The sequence below is a fragment of the Sus scrofa genome, chromosome 8, assembly GCF_000003025.6.
Source record: "Sus scrofa isolate TJ Tabasco breed Duroc chromosome 8, Sscrofa11.1, whole genome shotgun sequence".
In the NCBI taxonomy this organism is placed as follows: domain Eukaryota; kingdom Metazoa; phylum Chordata; class Mammalia; order Artiodactyla; family Suidae; genus Sus; species Sus scrofa.
The window spans coordinates 68,827,985-68,842,643 of NC_010450.4; the positions used below are offsets into that span (position 1 = coordinate 68,827,985).

The following is a 14,659-nucleotide window of genomic DNA, read 5'->3' on the forward strand; positions in this document are numbered from 1 at the left end:
TTAGAAAATACATTTTTAAAAGCTAAGCATATTTATAAATGAGAATTAACGATAACGTATTACAACATGAGGACAAGCAACGCGTAACTATTCCACTTTAGCAAAACTCCTAACATGTAAATCTTTTGCACAAAATAATTAATAGCAATAATTAATAACAACAACAGCTGGCATTGATTAGGCATCTATTATTGTTGAGGGCTGCATTTTGCAATTTTCATATATTGGTTCTAATAATTATTACAATTGTGCAACGTATTCTCCATTCACAGATAAAGAAAATGATGCTCAAAATGGTTACCTACGAATCTAACAACTTGATGTTGGAAAACTATTACTCATATCTGTTGACATAACTGCAAAGTGAATTCTCTTTCTTGACACCACGGTGACCCTGTGGAAGAGGCACACACTTCACAGTCCTTCATCTACCAAATCAGAAATTTCTCAAAAATTTTTCAGGCCATGTTAATTTTAAATTAATTTTAAATTATACAATTCCATTAGTACAACATCTTAAAGGAAGCTGGTGGTGTCTGAAAATCAGACTAATAACTAGGTAACAACTCTCAAAAGATATCATTAATCTAGAAGACAGATGGCTGCTAAATTAAGAAGATTATCTACATCACTGACATTTCTCTAGGGGAAATTTCCATTGCCTTTAATTCAGAAAGTTGGCCTAGCAAGAGAAAATATAGCTGACCCTTGAGCACCATGGGTTTGAATTGCGTGGGTTCACTTATACGTGGATTTCTTTCTACAGTAAATGGTACAGTACAACATGGCCCACTGAGCTCCAGTGGTTCTGGAGTTGGTTGAATCTGCCTATGCAAAACCGCAGATACTGAGGACCTGCATATACAGAAGGCAAACTATAGACTGTACATGGATTTTTTTTTTTTTTTTTTGTCTTTTGTCTTTTCGAGGGCTGCACCCGCGGCATATGGAGGTTCCCAGGCTCGGGGTCCAATTGGAGCCGTAGCTGCTGGCCAATGCCAGAGCCACAGCAACGCAGGATCCAAGCCGCGTCTGTGACTTACTCCACAGCTCACCGCAACGCTGGATCCTTAACCCACTAAGCAAGGTCAGGGATCGATCGAACTCGCAAACTCATGGTTCCTAGTCAGATTTGTTCACCACCAAGCCACAACGGGAACTCCCCGTACATGGATTTTTTAAAGCAAAGAGAGTTGGCACCCCAAACCCAGCGTTGGTCAAGGTCTATAGACTTTTGGAGATTTAGTTAAAAAAAGATAAGATTCCCAAATTTCCTTTCTCCTCCATAAAGGGAACTCCTAAACCCAACTTATAAAAACATCTCTTGGAGTTCCTGTCATGGCTCAGCAGAAACAAATCTGACTAGCATCCATGAGGACACAGGTTCGATCCCTGGCCTTGCTCAGCGGGTTAAGAATCCAGCATTGCTCTGAGCTGTGGTTGTAGGTCCGCAGCTCGGATCTGGCATTGCTGTGGCTGTAGCACAGGTCGGCAGCTACAGCTCTAATTCGACCCCTAGCCAGGGAACCTCCATATGCCATGGGCGTGGTCCTAGAAAAAGACGAAATCAATCAATCAATCAATCAATACATCTCTTTAATACCAAGTTACTTTTGTATCTCATTAAAACAAAAGAACAAAAATAGAAAACTTTTATGTGCCATAATTGACTTGACTTTAGTGGTCCAGCCTACCTTGAAATAAATCAACACAATCATTCAATTCACTGTCTCTTCCACATTTTAAAAAGTTTTGCAAGATAAAGTCAAATAGTACTCTTATCTTTAAATCTGTTATGCTGGTCTTAAGCTACAATTCTTTGCCCTGTCAATATATCTCATTTTAAAAGTTTTAAAATCATGTTAATAATGTATACTTTAGATACTTCTGGAAGACACAAATATTTTCCAATTTTAATACAAATTAGAGAAAAGATCACTTTAAGGTGGAACTTTAAAAGAAATCATAAATTACAAACAACTGAGGCATGCAACAAGGCCCTGAAATAATACCTTAACACATATGCCTCTGTGCATTTAAACAAAGCAAGTCAGGAGTTCCCGTCCTGGCTCAGTGGCCAGCAAATCCAACTAAGAACCATGAGATTTTGGGTTCGATCCCTGGCCTCGCTCAGTGGGTTAAGGATCCAGGGTTGCTGTGAGCTGTGGTGTAGGTCACAGACGCGGCTCAGATCCCGAGTTGCTGTGGCTCTGGCATAGGCCGGTGGCTACAGCTCCGATTGGACCCCTAGCCTGGGAACCTCCACATGCCATGGGTGCAGCCCAAGAAAATACAAAAAGACAAATAAATAAATTAATTAATTAATTAAAAAGGCAAGCCATATTTCATGATTTATAAATATAAACGTCTTGCTACCTCCACGTTATTTAGAAGCACATGACAATCACATTCTCTTAAGGGATGGGAGGGTGGTTTTCATCACATGTTAAACTCAGTTAGTTAATAAACCTTGTCAAAGATGCCTACCTCCGTAGTGGAAGTCTTGGGACATGTCCACAGGAGCCTGCTCTACTGCTGATCTCTTGTAGACAACATGAATCCTTCCTTTTTCTTCCTCCATCTGCTTACCTCTTTCCAAGGGTTCAATGAAATACTCATCATTATCACTTTTTATCATTCCAGCCTAGAGAAAACATAAAATGTGTTCATTTTAAAAGAAATATCTATCATCTTGAGCTCACGAGCACCATTTTCAATGGCAAGAATACAATTTTTGAAAATGAATCGGTTTTCTTCCCACGGTTTGGTTATACATTTAAAATGATTAAGCTACTATAAATATCAATTAGTCATAGGAGGTAGAAATTCATATAGGGTAGGAAGGCAAACATTCATATAAGGTAGAATAAGAGCTTTACATGGGTAAAGAATAAGGAAATTGTACAATCTACATATTTCATCAGACTGTAAAAGAAATGAATTTATATATTCTACTTGGTATCTCTAAAAAAATCTTATGGGGCACATAAATTCAAGAAACATCTCTGATTTACCACAATAACCCGTTGTGGAGCGGGCATCCATGCATGTGAAGGATTTCTATGAGAGGAATGATTCCATGGAGCACTCAGTACATCAGTGATTTCTGTCTTGAAATAGCCTCTTTAAGTTTCAGTGGAAACCCCACATTTCTAATGATTAATATAAAGAACTCATGTTTGTCCCTTATTCACCTAATTTCATGATTTTACATATTTTTCCTCCTCAAGCTTCATCCTTTTGCATGAACAGGTTATCTTACATTCAATCCCTTCTTTCTACCTCCGCAGTGTCTTTTTCTGACTCTCTGTCATCTTTTGTTTGTTTAGAAAACACCAGGACTATATTATTCAGGACTTCAGCTAAAGAGAAACGAAGGTTCTGTCTGAAATCTATTCTTCTTTAGGTATCTAAGTCACATTATAGTCAGTTACAGGCCATATTCCCACCGTAAAGGTCATGCATTAATAGGTGGTACTAATTTAAACAGCAGTACCTATATTTGAAAACAACGTTGAAGAAATACTGTACTAGTGTAGAACTATAATTATTTTGAAAATATTTATAAGATCTAAGTCAGATTTTTCTTCTGATGCCTTTATTCTCTATTTCCAAAGATGAGGTCAATGGCTCTCAGGAAATTTTGGCAAAGGGGAGGGCGTGGTTCTCACCCCTTCTGACGGGTGGTCTAAAGGCTGTACCACTGTGAGAAGCAGCACGGACACGAAAGGTAAGTACCCCTTGCCAAACAGCATTTGTTTTCAGCAGATATGCCCAGGACTGTAGCTTTTCTGCTGCATTCAAATCTGTCCCCTCCTTCCCATTCTGTTTTCTCCTACTTGATGTGCTCTACCGCCTCCTCCCCCTGTGTCAGCTTCATAGGGAACGTGGAGAAGCTGTGCTGTCTCCATGAATCATTTCTACACCCACCTAGATGCTGAGCACACACAAACAGCCCTTGAATTTATGTGACCTTGTCTTACAAGGAAACATCACATCAGCTCTTTCATAATGTTTAGTTTTTACCCCTCCCCCCCGAACAAATGTCTAGCCTTCATTAAAAAGAACGTTTGTTTTTTTATATGGAGCGGCAAGAGATGTTTGTATATTTTGGAGATTAAACCCTTGTCAGTTGCTTCATTTGCACATATATAGACATTTCTCCAAAGAAGACATACAGATGGACAAAAAGCACATGAAAAGATGCTCTACATCACTAACTGTTAGAGAAATGCAAATCGAAACTACTAGGAGGTACCAAGTCATACCAGCCAGAATGGCCATCATCAAAAAGTCTATAAACAATAAATGCTGGAGAGGGTGCAGAGAAAAGGAAACCCTTTTACAACTATTGGTTGTAAATTGGTACAACCATTATGGAAAACAGTATGGAGGTTCCTGAAAAAGCAAAAACACAACTACTATATGATCCAGCAATCCCAATCCTGGGCACATATCCAAAAGAAACCATAATTTGAAAAGATATACGCACCCCAATGTTCACTACAGCACTATTTACAATAGTCAAGACATGGAAGCAACCTAAACGTCCACTGACAGAGGAATGGATGAAGATGGATAATATATATATAGCAATATTACTCGGCCATAAAAAAGAATGAAATAATGCCATTTGCAGCAACATGGATGGACCTAGAAACTATCACACTGAGTGAAGTTTGACAGTGAATGACAAACATCATATGATATCACTTATATGTGGAATCTAGAAAAAAAGAATACAAATGAACTTATTTGCAGAACAGAAACAGACTCACAGACTTTGAAAAATTTATGGTTACCAAAGGGGACAGGTTGAGGTGTGGAAGGGGTGGACTGGGGGTTTGGGAATGGCATATGCACACTGAGGTGTTTAGAATGATTGACCAACAGGGACCTTCTGTATAGCACAGAGAACTACACCCAGTATTCTGTGATAATCTATGTGGGAAAAGAATCTGAAGGAGAATGGATGTGTGTACATGTATAACTGAATCACTGTTGTAAAGCAGAAATTATCACAACCTTGTAAATCAACTATGCTTCAATAAAACCTTTAAAATATAAAATAAAATAAAATAAAATAGGAGTTCCTGTCGTGGCACAACAGGAACAAATCTGACTAGGAACCATGAGGTTGTGGGTCGATACCTGGCCTCACAAAGTGGGTTAAAGATCCGGCGTTGCCATGAGCTGTGGTGTAGGTCAAAGATGCGGCTTGAATCCCACGTTGCTGTGGCTCTGGCATAGACCAGCAGCTGTAGCTCTGATTAGACCCCTAGCCTGGGAACCTCCATATGCTGTGAGTGTGGCCCTAAAAAGAAGACAAAGATAAATAAATAAAATAAAATAAAATAAAGGGAGATCATATTAAAAAAAAAAAAAAAGAAAGAACAGAGATGAGTTCCCCTTGTGGTACAACAGGTTAAGGATCTGGCATTGTCTCTGCAGCTGCTCGGGTCATTGCTGAGGCGTGGGTTGGATCCTTGGCCTAGCCTGGCTGGGCACATAAATGGTAGAATAAGACCTTGAAAATTGTACAATTTATATATTTCATTAAACTGTAAAAAAAAGCACATTATATATTTACTTAGTGTTTTATCTCTAAAAATATCTTATGGGGCACATAAATTCAAGAAACAATTTACCATAATAATTTATTGTGGAGGGACTCTCCATGCATGTGAAGGATTATGGCTTGGATCGCTGGCCTGGAACTTCCACGTGCTGCGTGTGCAGCCAAAAATAAAGAAAAAAAAAAAAAAAAGAACTTTGAGCTGGTGGGCCTTTAATAGCAATGATGATCTTCTAGACACAATTCCAATATTTGGAGTTTTTTCTCATCTGGTCAATTATACTTCTCCTACTCTTGTACTGCCAAATGCAGTGTTTTCCACAAGTGGCCTAATTAGATCTCTGCCTTTCAGAGTTGTTCCTATTGCCAATGGAGTCATCTCCTCTACATTTTCCAGCATTTTCTCATGCTTTTCCATTGTCATTTTAATCTCTTTAGCATTAGTGTCACATTCTCATATCTATTCTTACCAGTAATTTCAGCCTCACTATTTTGCCCTCCTCAGGAATGGATGGGTAAATAATATTCATAAAACACATCCAAACTAGGCACAAACACAATGAGCACATAACCAGTTAACTAACAGTAGCAAGTCCAAGGCTGAAATGTCCAGCCGCTCATGCTAATGCCATCTGTTGGTGGGAAGCAGTATTAACCAGCTTCATCATGGAAAACAGGTCTGTGGATATACATCTAAGATTACACATTGAAGGTTATCAATATTCATCTTCATTCCGGTCTTTTCTTGGCCCCCAAATCCATTCAGTCACAGATTTCTGTAAAGTCTCTTACATTCTTCTCCCATCGTTCTATTTCCACGGCCATTTCCTTAGTTACAGACTTCATCATTGTTCACCTGGACTACATAAGCTGCCTCCCATTGTGAGAATTTCCCTAAACCATAATGACTCCCCCAGATGAGTGCCTAACTCTGGGTGGAAATAGTGCTCACTGACGCAGCCAGCAACCTCTGAGCAACGGGCAGTGGCTACCACAGACAATTGAAAGTCATGGAGAGGGTGGTAATAGCCCACATGCCATTAAAAAACATTTCCACATACTTTCTATTGCAAAATTTAAATCCCAGGCCCCATGATGTTACATCGCTTATGAGTCCACAGGTAAAATGTAACACAGCCAATCCTTGCCCTTAGAAGGCAATGAAAATTTAAATCACATTAAGAGGCAATATCAATGGCAAGGCAAAAGTTGGGCCCCATGACTTCTGATAACTCCATGAACAGGAAATCTGAGCACCTACCCTTTTATTCATCATTTTAAGCAAAGTTTAATGGAAAAAGGTACCTAACCCAAAGCACTGGACTAGATACTACAGTGAAATTAAAAAAAAAAAAATTCTCAAAGACATGGTTCATTTACCCTCCAGTTGAGGGCAATCTAATCAAATAAATACAATATATGCCAATATTCAATGAGGTAAGTAATGGAAAGTCTAGAAAGTAAGTGATATGACAGTTGAAAGTCAAATCAGGTTAGATTCTTTTCCCTTAAGATTACTGCACAAGCAAACTGTCAACAGGAGCTGTTGATTTCCTATCCACAATTATCTAAACTCAATTTCAACTGAAATCTCTCTAGTCAGCATGGGAATTACACTTGGGCCACTGCTGGAGTTCACACTGTCTCACATTTCCACATAGCACAGTGGGCAAAATTGCTTTTTCAAATTATCATATCATTTCAGACAAACTAGAATGTGGTAATAAGTGGACTAAACACACAATGGCTCACAAGACCAGGTGCCTCTTTCTTGCTCACATAAGAGCTCAGGATAGTTCTAGGTCAGCTAGGAAGGGGTTCTGCTCCACACAGTGTTGCAGGTGCCCAGCCTGACAGTGGCTCTGCCATTTCAATACAGGCTCTCACGTCTGCCCAGTTAAAGGGGAAAGCATGAGGAAGCCCACGTGGGAGATTTTATGAGCCAGCCCTGGATGTATTCACCATGACCACTTACTTCCATGGAGAGCATCGAGTCATAAGGCTGGCTCATGGCCAACTGCAAAGAGAGTCCGGAAGTAGAATCTGACTGTGTATCCAGGGAGAAGAGACAAATAGATTTGATGAACAGATGGCAGTCTCAACCTCAAATGAGATCACGCCACTCTTTTTGCTTGAAACACTTCAGTTGTTTCCACTGCACTTAAAACCACAGCCTTCACCATGGCCTTCAAGGCCTGTATCGTCTGGTCCTGCCTGTCAACATCAAGCATTGCCACCATCACCCTACTTACTACATCCCAGCCTGTGGGGCCTTTGTTTAGCACTGTTCTTCTTTTGATATTCCTGTAGCTCTTTATAGTCTCAAGCCTTTGAAATACTTAGAAAGCTCCTCTCCCACCATGCCATACCTCCCTTAGCTGGCTACTGTTTTATTCTCCATGTATCAGGTTTTTTTTTTTTTTTTTTTTTTTTTTGTCCCTTTGCCATTTCTAGGGTCGCTCTGGCGGCATATGGAGGTTCCCAGGCTAGGGGTCGAATCGGAGCTGTAGCCTCCGGCCTACGCCAAGGCCACAGCAACTCGGGATCCTACACCACAGCTCACGGCAACGACAGATCCTTAACCCACTGAGCAAGGGCAGGGATCGAACCCGCAACCTCATGGTTCCTAGTCGGATTCGTCAACCACTGCGCCACGACGGGAACGCCCCTGTATCAGCTTTGTTAGAAATGATTTTCTGGCTTCCTCATCCCCACACAGATTAGGTGCTCCATAGAAATTAGGGCCATTGTAGCCGATCACTCCTACTCAGAGCAGCATGTTTTCCCTCATGGCCCTTAACATAAATCCCAGGTTAAGTGTATTAGTTCCTGTCTCTTTCATGGCACTAACTGCTGAGGTGGACTTGTATGTCTTAATTCACCTTTGTCTCCTAAAGCACCAGCACAACTGCTGCACAAAATATGCCTTCAGCATATTTTCTGATGAAAAATGACATGAATGAATGGTAAAAGGGAGGGATAAAGCATTTTTAGAGACATGTGGAAGTCTTCAAAAGGTGGGAGGATGGCCATGCTGGTGGTGTGAGAGGAGGCATTAGAAGTGGGATGGGTTGAGTAAAAAGGTGGGACGTGCAGAAGCCTGAGACCTGTGTGAGGACAGCGGGTAACCTGCTCATCAGAGCAGGGTCTGTGCAGGTGGTTCTGGGAACAAAGTAGGGAGGACTTGTGTCACCTCGTGTCGGAATGTTAATCTGTAGAATGGAGAACAATGACAACAAGGATGGTTGATTAGATGGACCAAAACAAAGCATTGTTTTGCGATTAATCTGATGTTTGAGTTCTAGGTGGAAGAAAGACTAGAAAACAAGCAATCACAAAGCTAAAATAAAATTTCAGATGGCAGCGGTGGCAAATGGGAAAAGGAGAAAGAGAAAGAAAAAGAGTGATAACAAGAAAAAGTAAATAACGTATGATATCCCTTATGTGTGGAATCTAAAATAAGGCACAGATGATCCTATCTACAAAACAGAAACAGATCATGGCCAAGGTGAGCAGACATGTGGTTCCCAGGAGGGGGTGGGGAAGGGAGTGGGATGGGTGGGGAGTTCAGGGGTTTTGGATACAAATTGTTATATATGGAATGGATGGGCAATGGGGCCCTACTGCACAGCACGGGGAACTGTGTGTGATTGGGTCACTTGGCTGTACAATAGAAACTGAAGAAACATTGTAAATCAACTATAATCTTTAAAACGTAAAAAAAAGAAAAAGTAAATATTTGGTCACCTATTAAAATATAAACTTCTCTGCTCAAAACCTCTAAGGGCTCCCCTTCTACAGTAATTAATAACCACAATTTGTAGGGGGAGGGGGAGGCACCTGGCCTTCCTTGCTCTCAGCATCACCACTCCCTGGGCCTCATCTCTTTCCTCTTGCCCTTGCCTGTCCATGTCAGTCACAATGGACTCTTGGCTGATCCTTGACACCAAGCACGTGACCCTGTTAAGGCCATTGCCCTGGAAAAGCACTTGCCACTTGAATGTTCCTTTCCTGGAATCTTCTTCCCCCAGATTCCACATCCCCCTAACTCTTTCACCTCCTAAAGTCCTTGTCTAACTGAACACACCCTGACTACTCTGCTCCCCCAGCCCGGAACCCTCAGCTTTCATACCCTGCTCCACCTTTTCCATTGCACTCCCTGCTTTCTGACATTCTAGATAACCACTGACGATGCTCACTGTTCACTGTTGCTTTCCCAACACTCTCCCACTGCTCAGGAATTACTTTACTCTGGCCACTATGGATCCCAAGGGCCTAAAATAGTGCCTGGTACAAACTAGATACTCGATAAATATTTGCTGAATGACAAAATGAGCAGTCAAGAATAAGGAAGAGAGTGAGGTGCAATCCAAGATGATGCCTAAACCTTGAAGTGGGGTGCCGGGGAAATTAATGCTTTCATTCACAGAAACAGAAAAGCTAAAAGGAAAAACTGATTGGAAAGGCAGGAAGATTAGTTTATTAAACATATTCACTTGAGAAGGTGGTGAAAATGCCCAACATGCAGAGAAGAGATGGAGAATTATTATTCAGAAAAATTACCACAGCCACAAACATTGGAAATGGGATCTATCTCCTCATAGGCAATAGCTAAAACTGTTGAAAAAAATGAATAAGAAAATTCTTAAAGAGTTTGAGGGAGAGTCAGTGGAGAATCTTGAGAAATGCTCCCCCTAGCCAAAAAAAAGAACCTTTGGATATGACTATACAGGAAATTCCTAAGATCTGAACTCAGGATCATGGTCTACAAGGCCCTACATAACCTGACATTGTCTATTTTTCTGGCTTCTCCTAACACTTTAGACCTTGCTCTTTCTGCTCTAGTCCCATGGTCCGCAGCCCCACAAGCACTATCCCAACCTGCATAAATGAGTTTTCCCTTCCCTCTCTAGCTCAGCCCATTACCTCCACTATTGTTACTCCTCTGGAACATAAACTCCATCAAGCATAGACTGCCAGATTCACTCTGTATCCCAGAACAGTTCCTGGTTCAAAGTAGGTACCTAATATTTAAAGGAGAGTGGGAGAGCAAACTCATGTAAGGTATGGACCAGTGAAAATAAAACAATTTAAAAGGAAGTTGAAAAGAAATGTCAAAGAGAGATGGGAGGTAAACAGAGTAGTGTATGACAGGCATCTAAATAGGAGAGAGTTTCACCAAAGCAAAAGTAACTGCAGTGGAGAAAACACAAAGAATGAAGACGGTGAAAAGGAAACTAGACAAAGTGTCTAATTAGACTAATGGGGGCTGAAGAGCATTACAATGAGTTATGGAAAGAGCAGGTGGTAAAGCCACATATATTTCAGATCCTAGACTATTCAGAGCCATTAAATGTAGCTCTTCCCAACACACTATAATGATTGTTCTCCCTCAGTAGCTACCAAAAATGGGGTGACTTTTTAAAAAAAGTACTCATGTTTTTTTTACAATCCAAGTGCCCACTAACAGACAAGTGCTTAAGAGGATGGGGTGTATGTGTTTTATATATATGTACATAAAATACACATACATGCATATATAGGAGAATACTATTCAGCCATAAAAAGAATGAAATACTGCCATTTGCGGTAACGTAGATGGACCTAGAGAATATTAGGCTTAGTGAAATAAGTTAGAGAAAGATAAATGCTATATGATATCACTTATATGTGGAATATAAAACAAGTGAATCTGGAGTTCCCATTGTGGCTCAGTGCTTAACAAATCTGACTAGTAACCACAAGGTTATGGGTTCAATCCCTGGCCTTGCTCAGTGGGTTAAGGATCTGGCATTGCCGTGAGCTGTGGTGTAGGTCGAAGACGCGGCTCGGATCCCATGTGGCTGTGGCTCTGGCGTAGGCCGGCGGCTACAGCTCCGATGAGACCCCTAGCTGGGAACCTCCATATACCATGGGTGTGGCCCCAGAAAGACAAAAAAAAAAAAAAAAAAAAAAAAAAAAAAAAGAATCTATATACAAAATAGAAACAGACTTGTAGACATAGAAAAAATGTTTGGTTACCAAAGGGGAAGAGGAAAGGAAGGGGGGACAAGTTAGGGTCATGGGATTGACAAACTATTATACATAAAATAGATAAGAATTTAATCTATAGCACAGGGAATTGTGCTCAGTGTCTGTAACCTATAATGGAATATAACTGAATAACTTTGATATAACATGAAACTAACACAATATAGTAAATCAACCATATGTCCATTAAAAGGAAAAAAAGATATCTTGCCCCAGGCAAAAAATCACCAATACTAACAGTTAAGTGGTAAAGGCTCTTTTATCCACTAAGACACTGACTTAGGTAATCATGCATTCAACGAATATTTGTGGAAACTCAGAAGCCATGCATTTTCACACCCTAATATTAAATAACTCACTCCTGCTCTTAGGTCCCCCACAATTTTAAAGGAATAAAACCCAATATGGACAAAATAAAAAATTCTCAGACCATGACATTCCAAGTGTTGGCATTATTTATAATGCTGTCAGAAATTTACAACTTTTAAATTATAACTTAGAAGAAATATTTAGAAATGTCACACACAAGATTACATATGGTCTTAAAGGATTCTGTTTAAACAGATGCACTCATTTCTAATCCATATTTAATGTTATTTAATTGATGTATGGTATTAAGACAGTATTTCATATATTTCTCCTTATGACACAAAGCCCTCCATACTTACCATTCTATGCTCCCATGTAACAATACAGAAAATACTTACGGTATGTCTCAAATTATTTTCCAAAATTTAACACATAGTAACTTTTAAAATAGTTACTATCTTAAATACTATATTAAGCTCATCATATTAAACTTATTATATTTTAAGTCTTCATGCAGCTTCTTCGATATCAATTTATAGGGGATATTTACAAAGCAATGATCTCTGCTAAAGAGTCACCTGCGTAATTTCCCTCTCATCTGGTCAACTCTTCCAGCTACATCACTCAGTTTAAACACTGCCAAGAATCCAGAATTAAGCCAAATAGCTTCTGAGAATGGAAACAGCTATCACACAAGCCACCCTCCATACCTACTAAGGAGGGCTCCTTACAGTCATATTTGACACCCAGTTCTGGTTTATTGACCAGGTGAGGTGGTTTCCTAATTCTCATCAAAATGCAAATGGAAAGCAAGAAAGGGGAGTGGTGTCCAAGGAGCTTCGGATGAGATAATTTCTATGACTGCCCTTTGTAAAGCATAAAGCCCACCACAAATGTAAAACTCCAGGCTTCAGATGTCGACAGTAATAAATAGCAGTCACTAAGAAAAGACTAAATTGTGTTCCATTTAATTTAAATAAAAATCAGTATAAATGACATTTTCAAAAGGTTTACCAATGTTTTTTGAAAATTCTGGGACAGAAGTCTTATGCTATGTGAATGTTCTATTTTTAACTGTGACGCCTAAATGATGTTTTACTGCAGTGATTCTCAAATCTATTAAGGAAGGAGAGGAGAAATAGGGTTTTTTTAGAATACCAGAAAAAATGTGCCAAATAATGCAACCCATAATTGAAGCTGAAGCTAACTAAATATTCATTATTTTGTGCTAAATTGGTTACCGTCTTATACTAGGTCGTAAGATACAAAGGCAGTAACAAATTTTAAATGTCTAGTTTAAGTGCTAATTAAACTTGTTTAAACTTAGTCAAGTTTTAAATATCTAGAAGGACACAGAGAAACTTTTCTATTAATGCTGTGTATGTAAGAGAGAATAAATGTAAATATAATATTCAAGAAAAATCATCATTGCACCTTAGTGGTACAACAACTCCCTCTTAGCTCACTAAGGTTCATAAAAAAAAACATTTTGATTTGAATTTCTCTAATAATCAGTGATGTTGGGCATTGTTTCATGTGCTTGTTGGCCATCTGTATATCTTCCTTGGAGAAATGTCTATTCAGGTCTTTTGCCCATTTTTCAATTGGGTTGTTGGCTTTTTTGCTGTTGAGTTGTATAAGTTGCTTGTATATTTTAGAGATTAAGCCCTTGTCAGTTGCATCATTTGAAACTAGAGATAACCACTTCACACCAGTCATAATGGCCATCATTAATAAGTCCAAAATAACAAATGCTGGAGGGGGCGGGGAGAAAAGGGAACCCTCCTGCACTGTTGGTGAGAATGTAAGCTGGTACAACCACTATGGAGAACAGTATGGAGGAAATCTATACATAGAACTACCATACAACCCACCAGTCCCATTCTTGGGCATATATCTGGACAAAACTTTCCTTAAAAAACACACATGCACCCGCATGTTCATTGCAGCACTATGCACAAAAGCCAAGACATGGAAACAACCAAAATGTCCATCAACAGATGATTAAGACGATGTGGTATATATACACAATGGAATATGACTCAGCCATAAGAAAGAATGAAATAATGCCATCTGCAGCAACATGGATGGAACTAGAGATTCTCATCCTGAGTGAAGTAAGGCAGAAATAGAAAGACAAATACCATATGATATCACTTATATCTGGAATCTAATATATGGCACAAAGGAACCTTTCTACAGAAAAGAAACTCATGGACTTGGAGAACAGACTTGTGGTTGCCAAGGGGGAGGGGGAGGGAGTGGGATGGATTGGGAGCTTGGAGTTAACAGATACAGACTATTGCCTTTGGAATGGATAAGCAATGACATCCTGCTGTGTAGCACTGGGAACTATGTCTAGTCACTTATGATGGAGCATGATAATGTGAGAAAAAGGAATGTATACCTGTATGTGTAACATGGTCACAATGCTGTACAGTAGGAAAAAAAAGGTAAAAAAAAGAAAAAAGATTAAGCTAAAAAACATTTTGAGAATCGCCATCTTATTCCACTGCGGCTGCCAACATTTATTCTATCAGCGTATCAATAACACACCTTGCCTAGTTCCATCTTGTCATTAGAATGGACAGATGTTATTATATGAATATGATTTCCATATTTACCCTAAATTTCAGGGAGTATTTCAATGACATCCCCAAAATTTCTACAGAGAAAGCATTAGGGAAGGCAAAATAGTGGAAAGGGGCTGGAAAATAGAATGAGGAGAATTGACAAAGTTGTATT

At 39.5% G+C, this 14,659-nt stretch overlaps 1 protein-coding gene across 1 annotated transcript in view; it reads right to left on the reverse strand.

Annotated features, from left to right (window-relative positions):
* The window catches only part of ADAMTS3 (ADAM metallopeptidase with thrombospondin type 1 motif 3), a 273,471-nt gene that overhangs the window by 152,918 nt on the left and 105,894 nt on the right, over positions 1–14,659 (reverse strand). Inside the window, exon 4 of the mRNA XM_021101423.1 lies at positions 2,488–2,644. Within this exon, the coding sequence (XP_020957082.1) occupies positions 2,488–2,644 (157 nt within the window). The remainder of the gene's footprint in view (positions 1–2,487; positions 2,645–14,659) is intronic.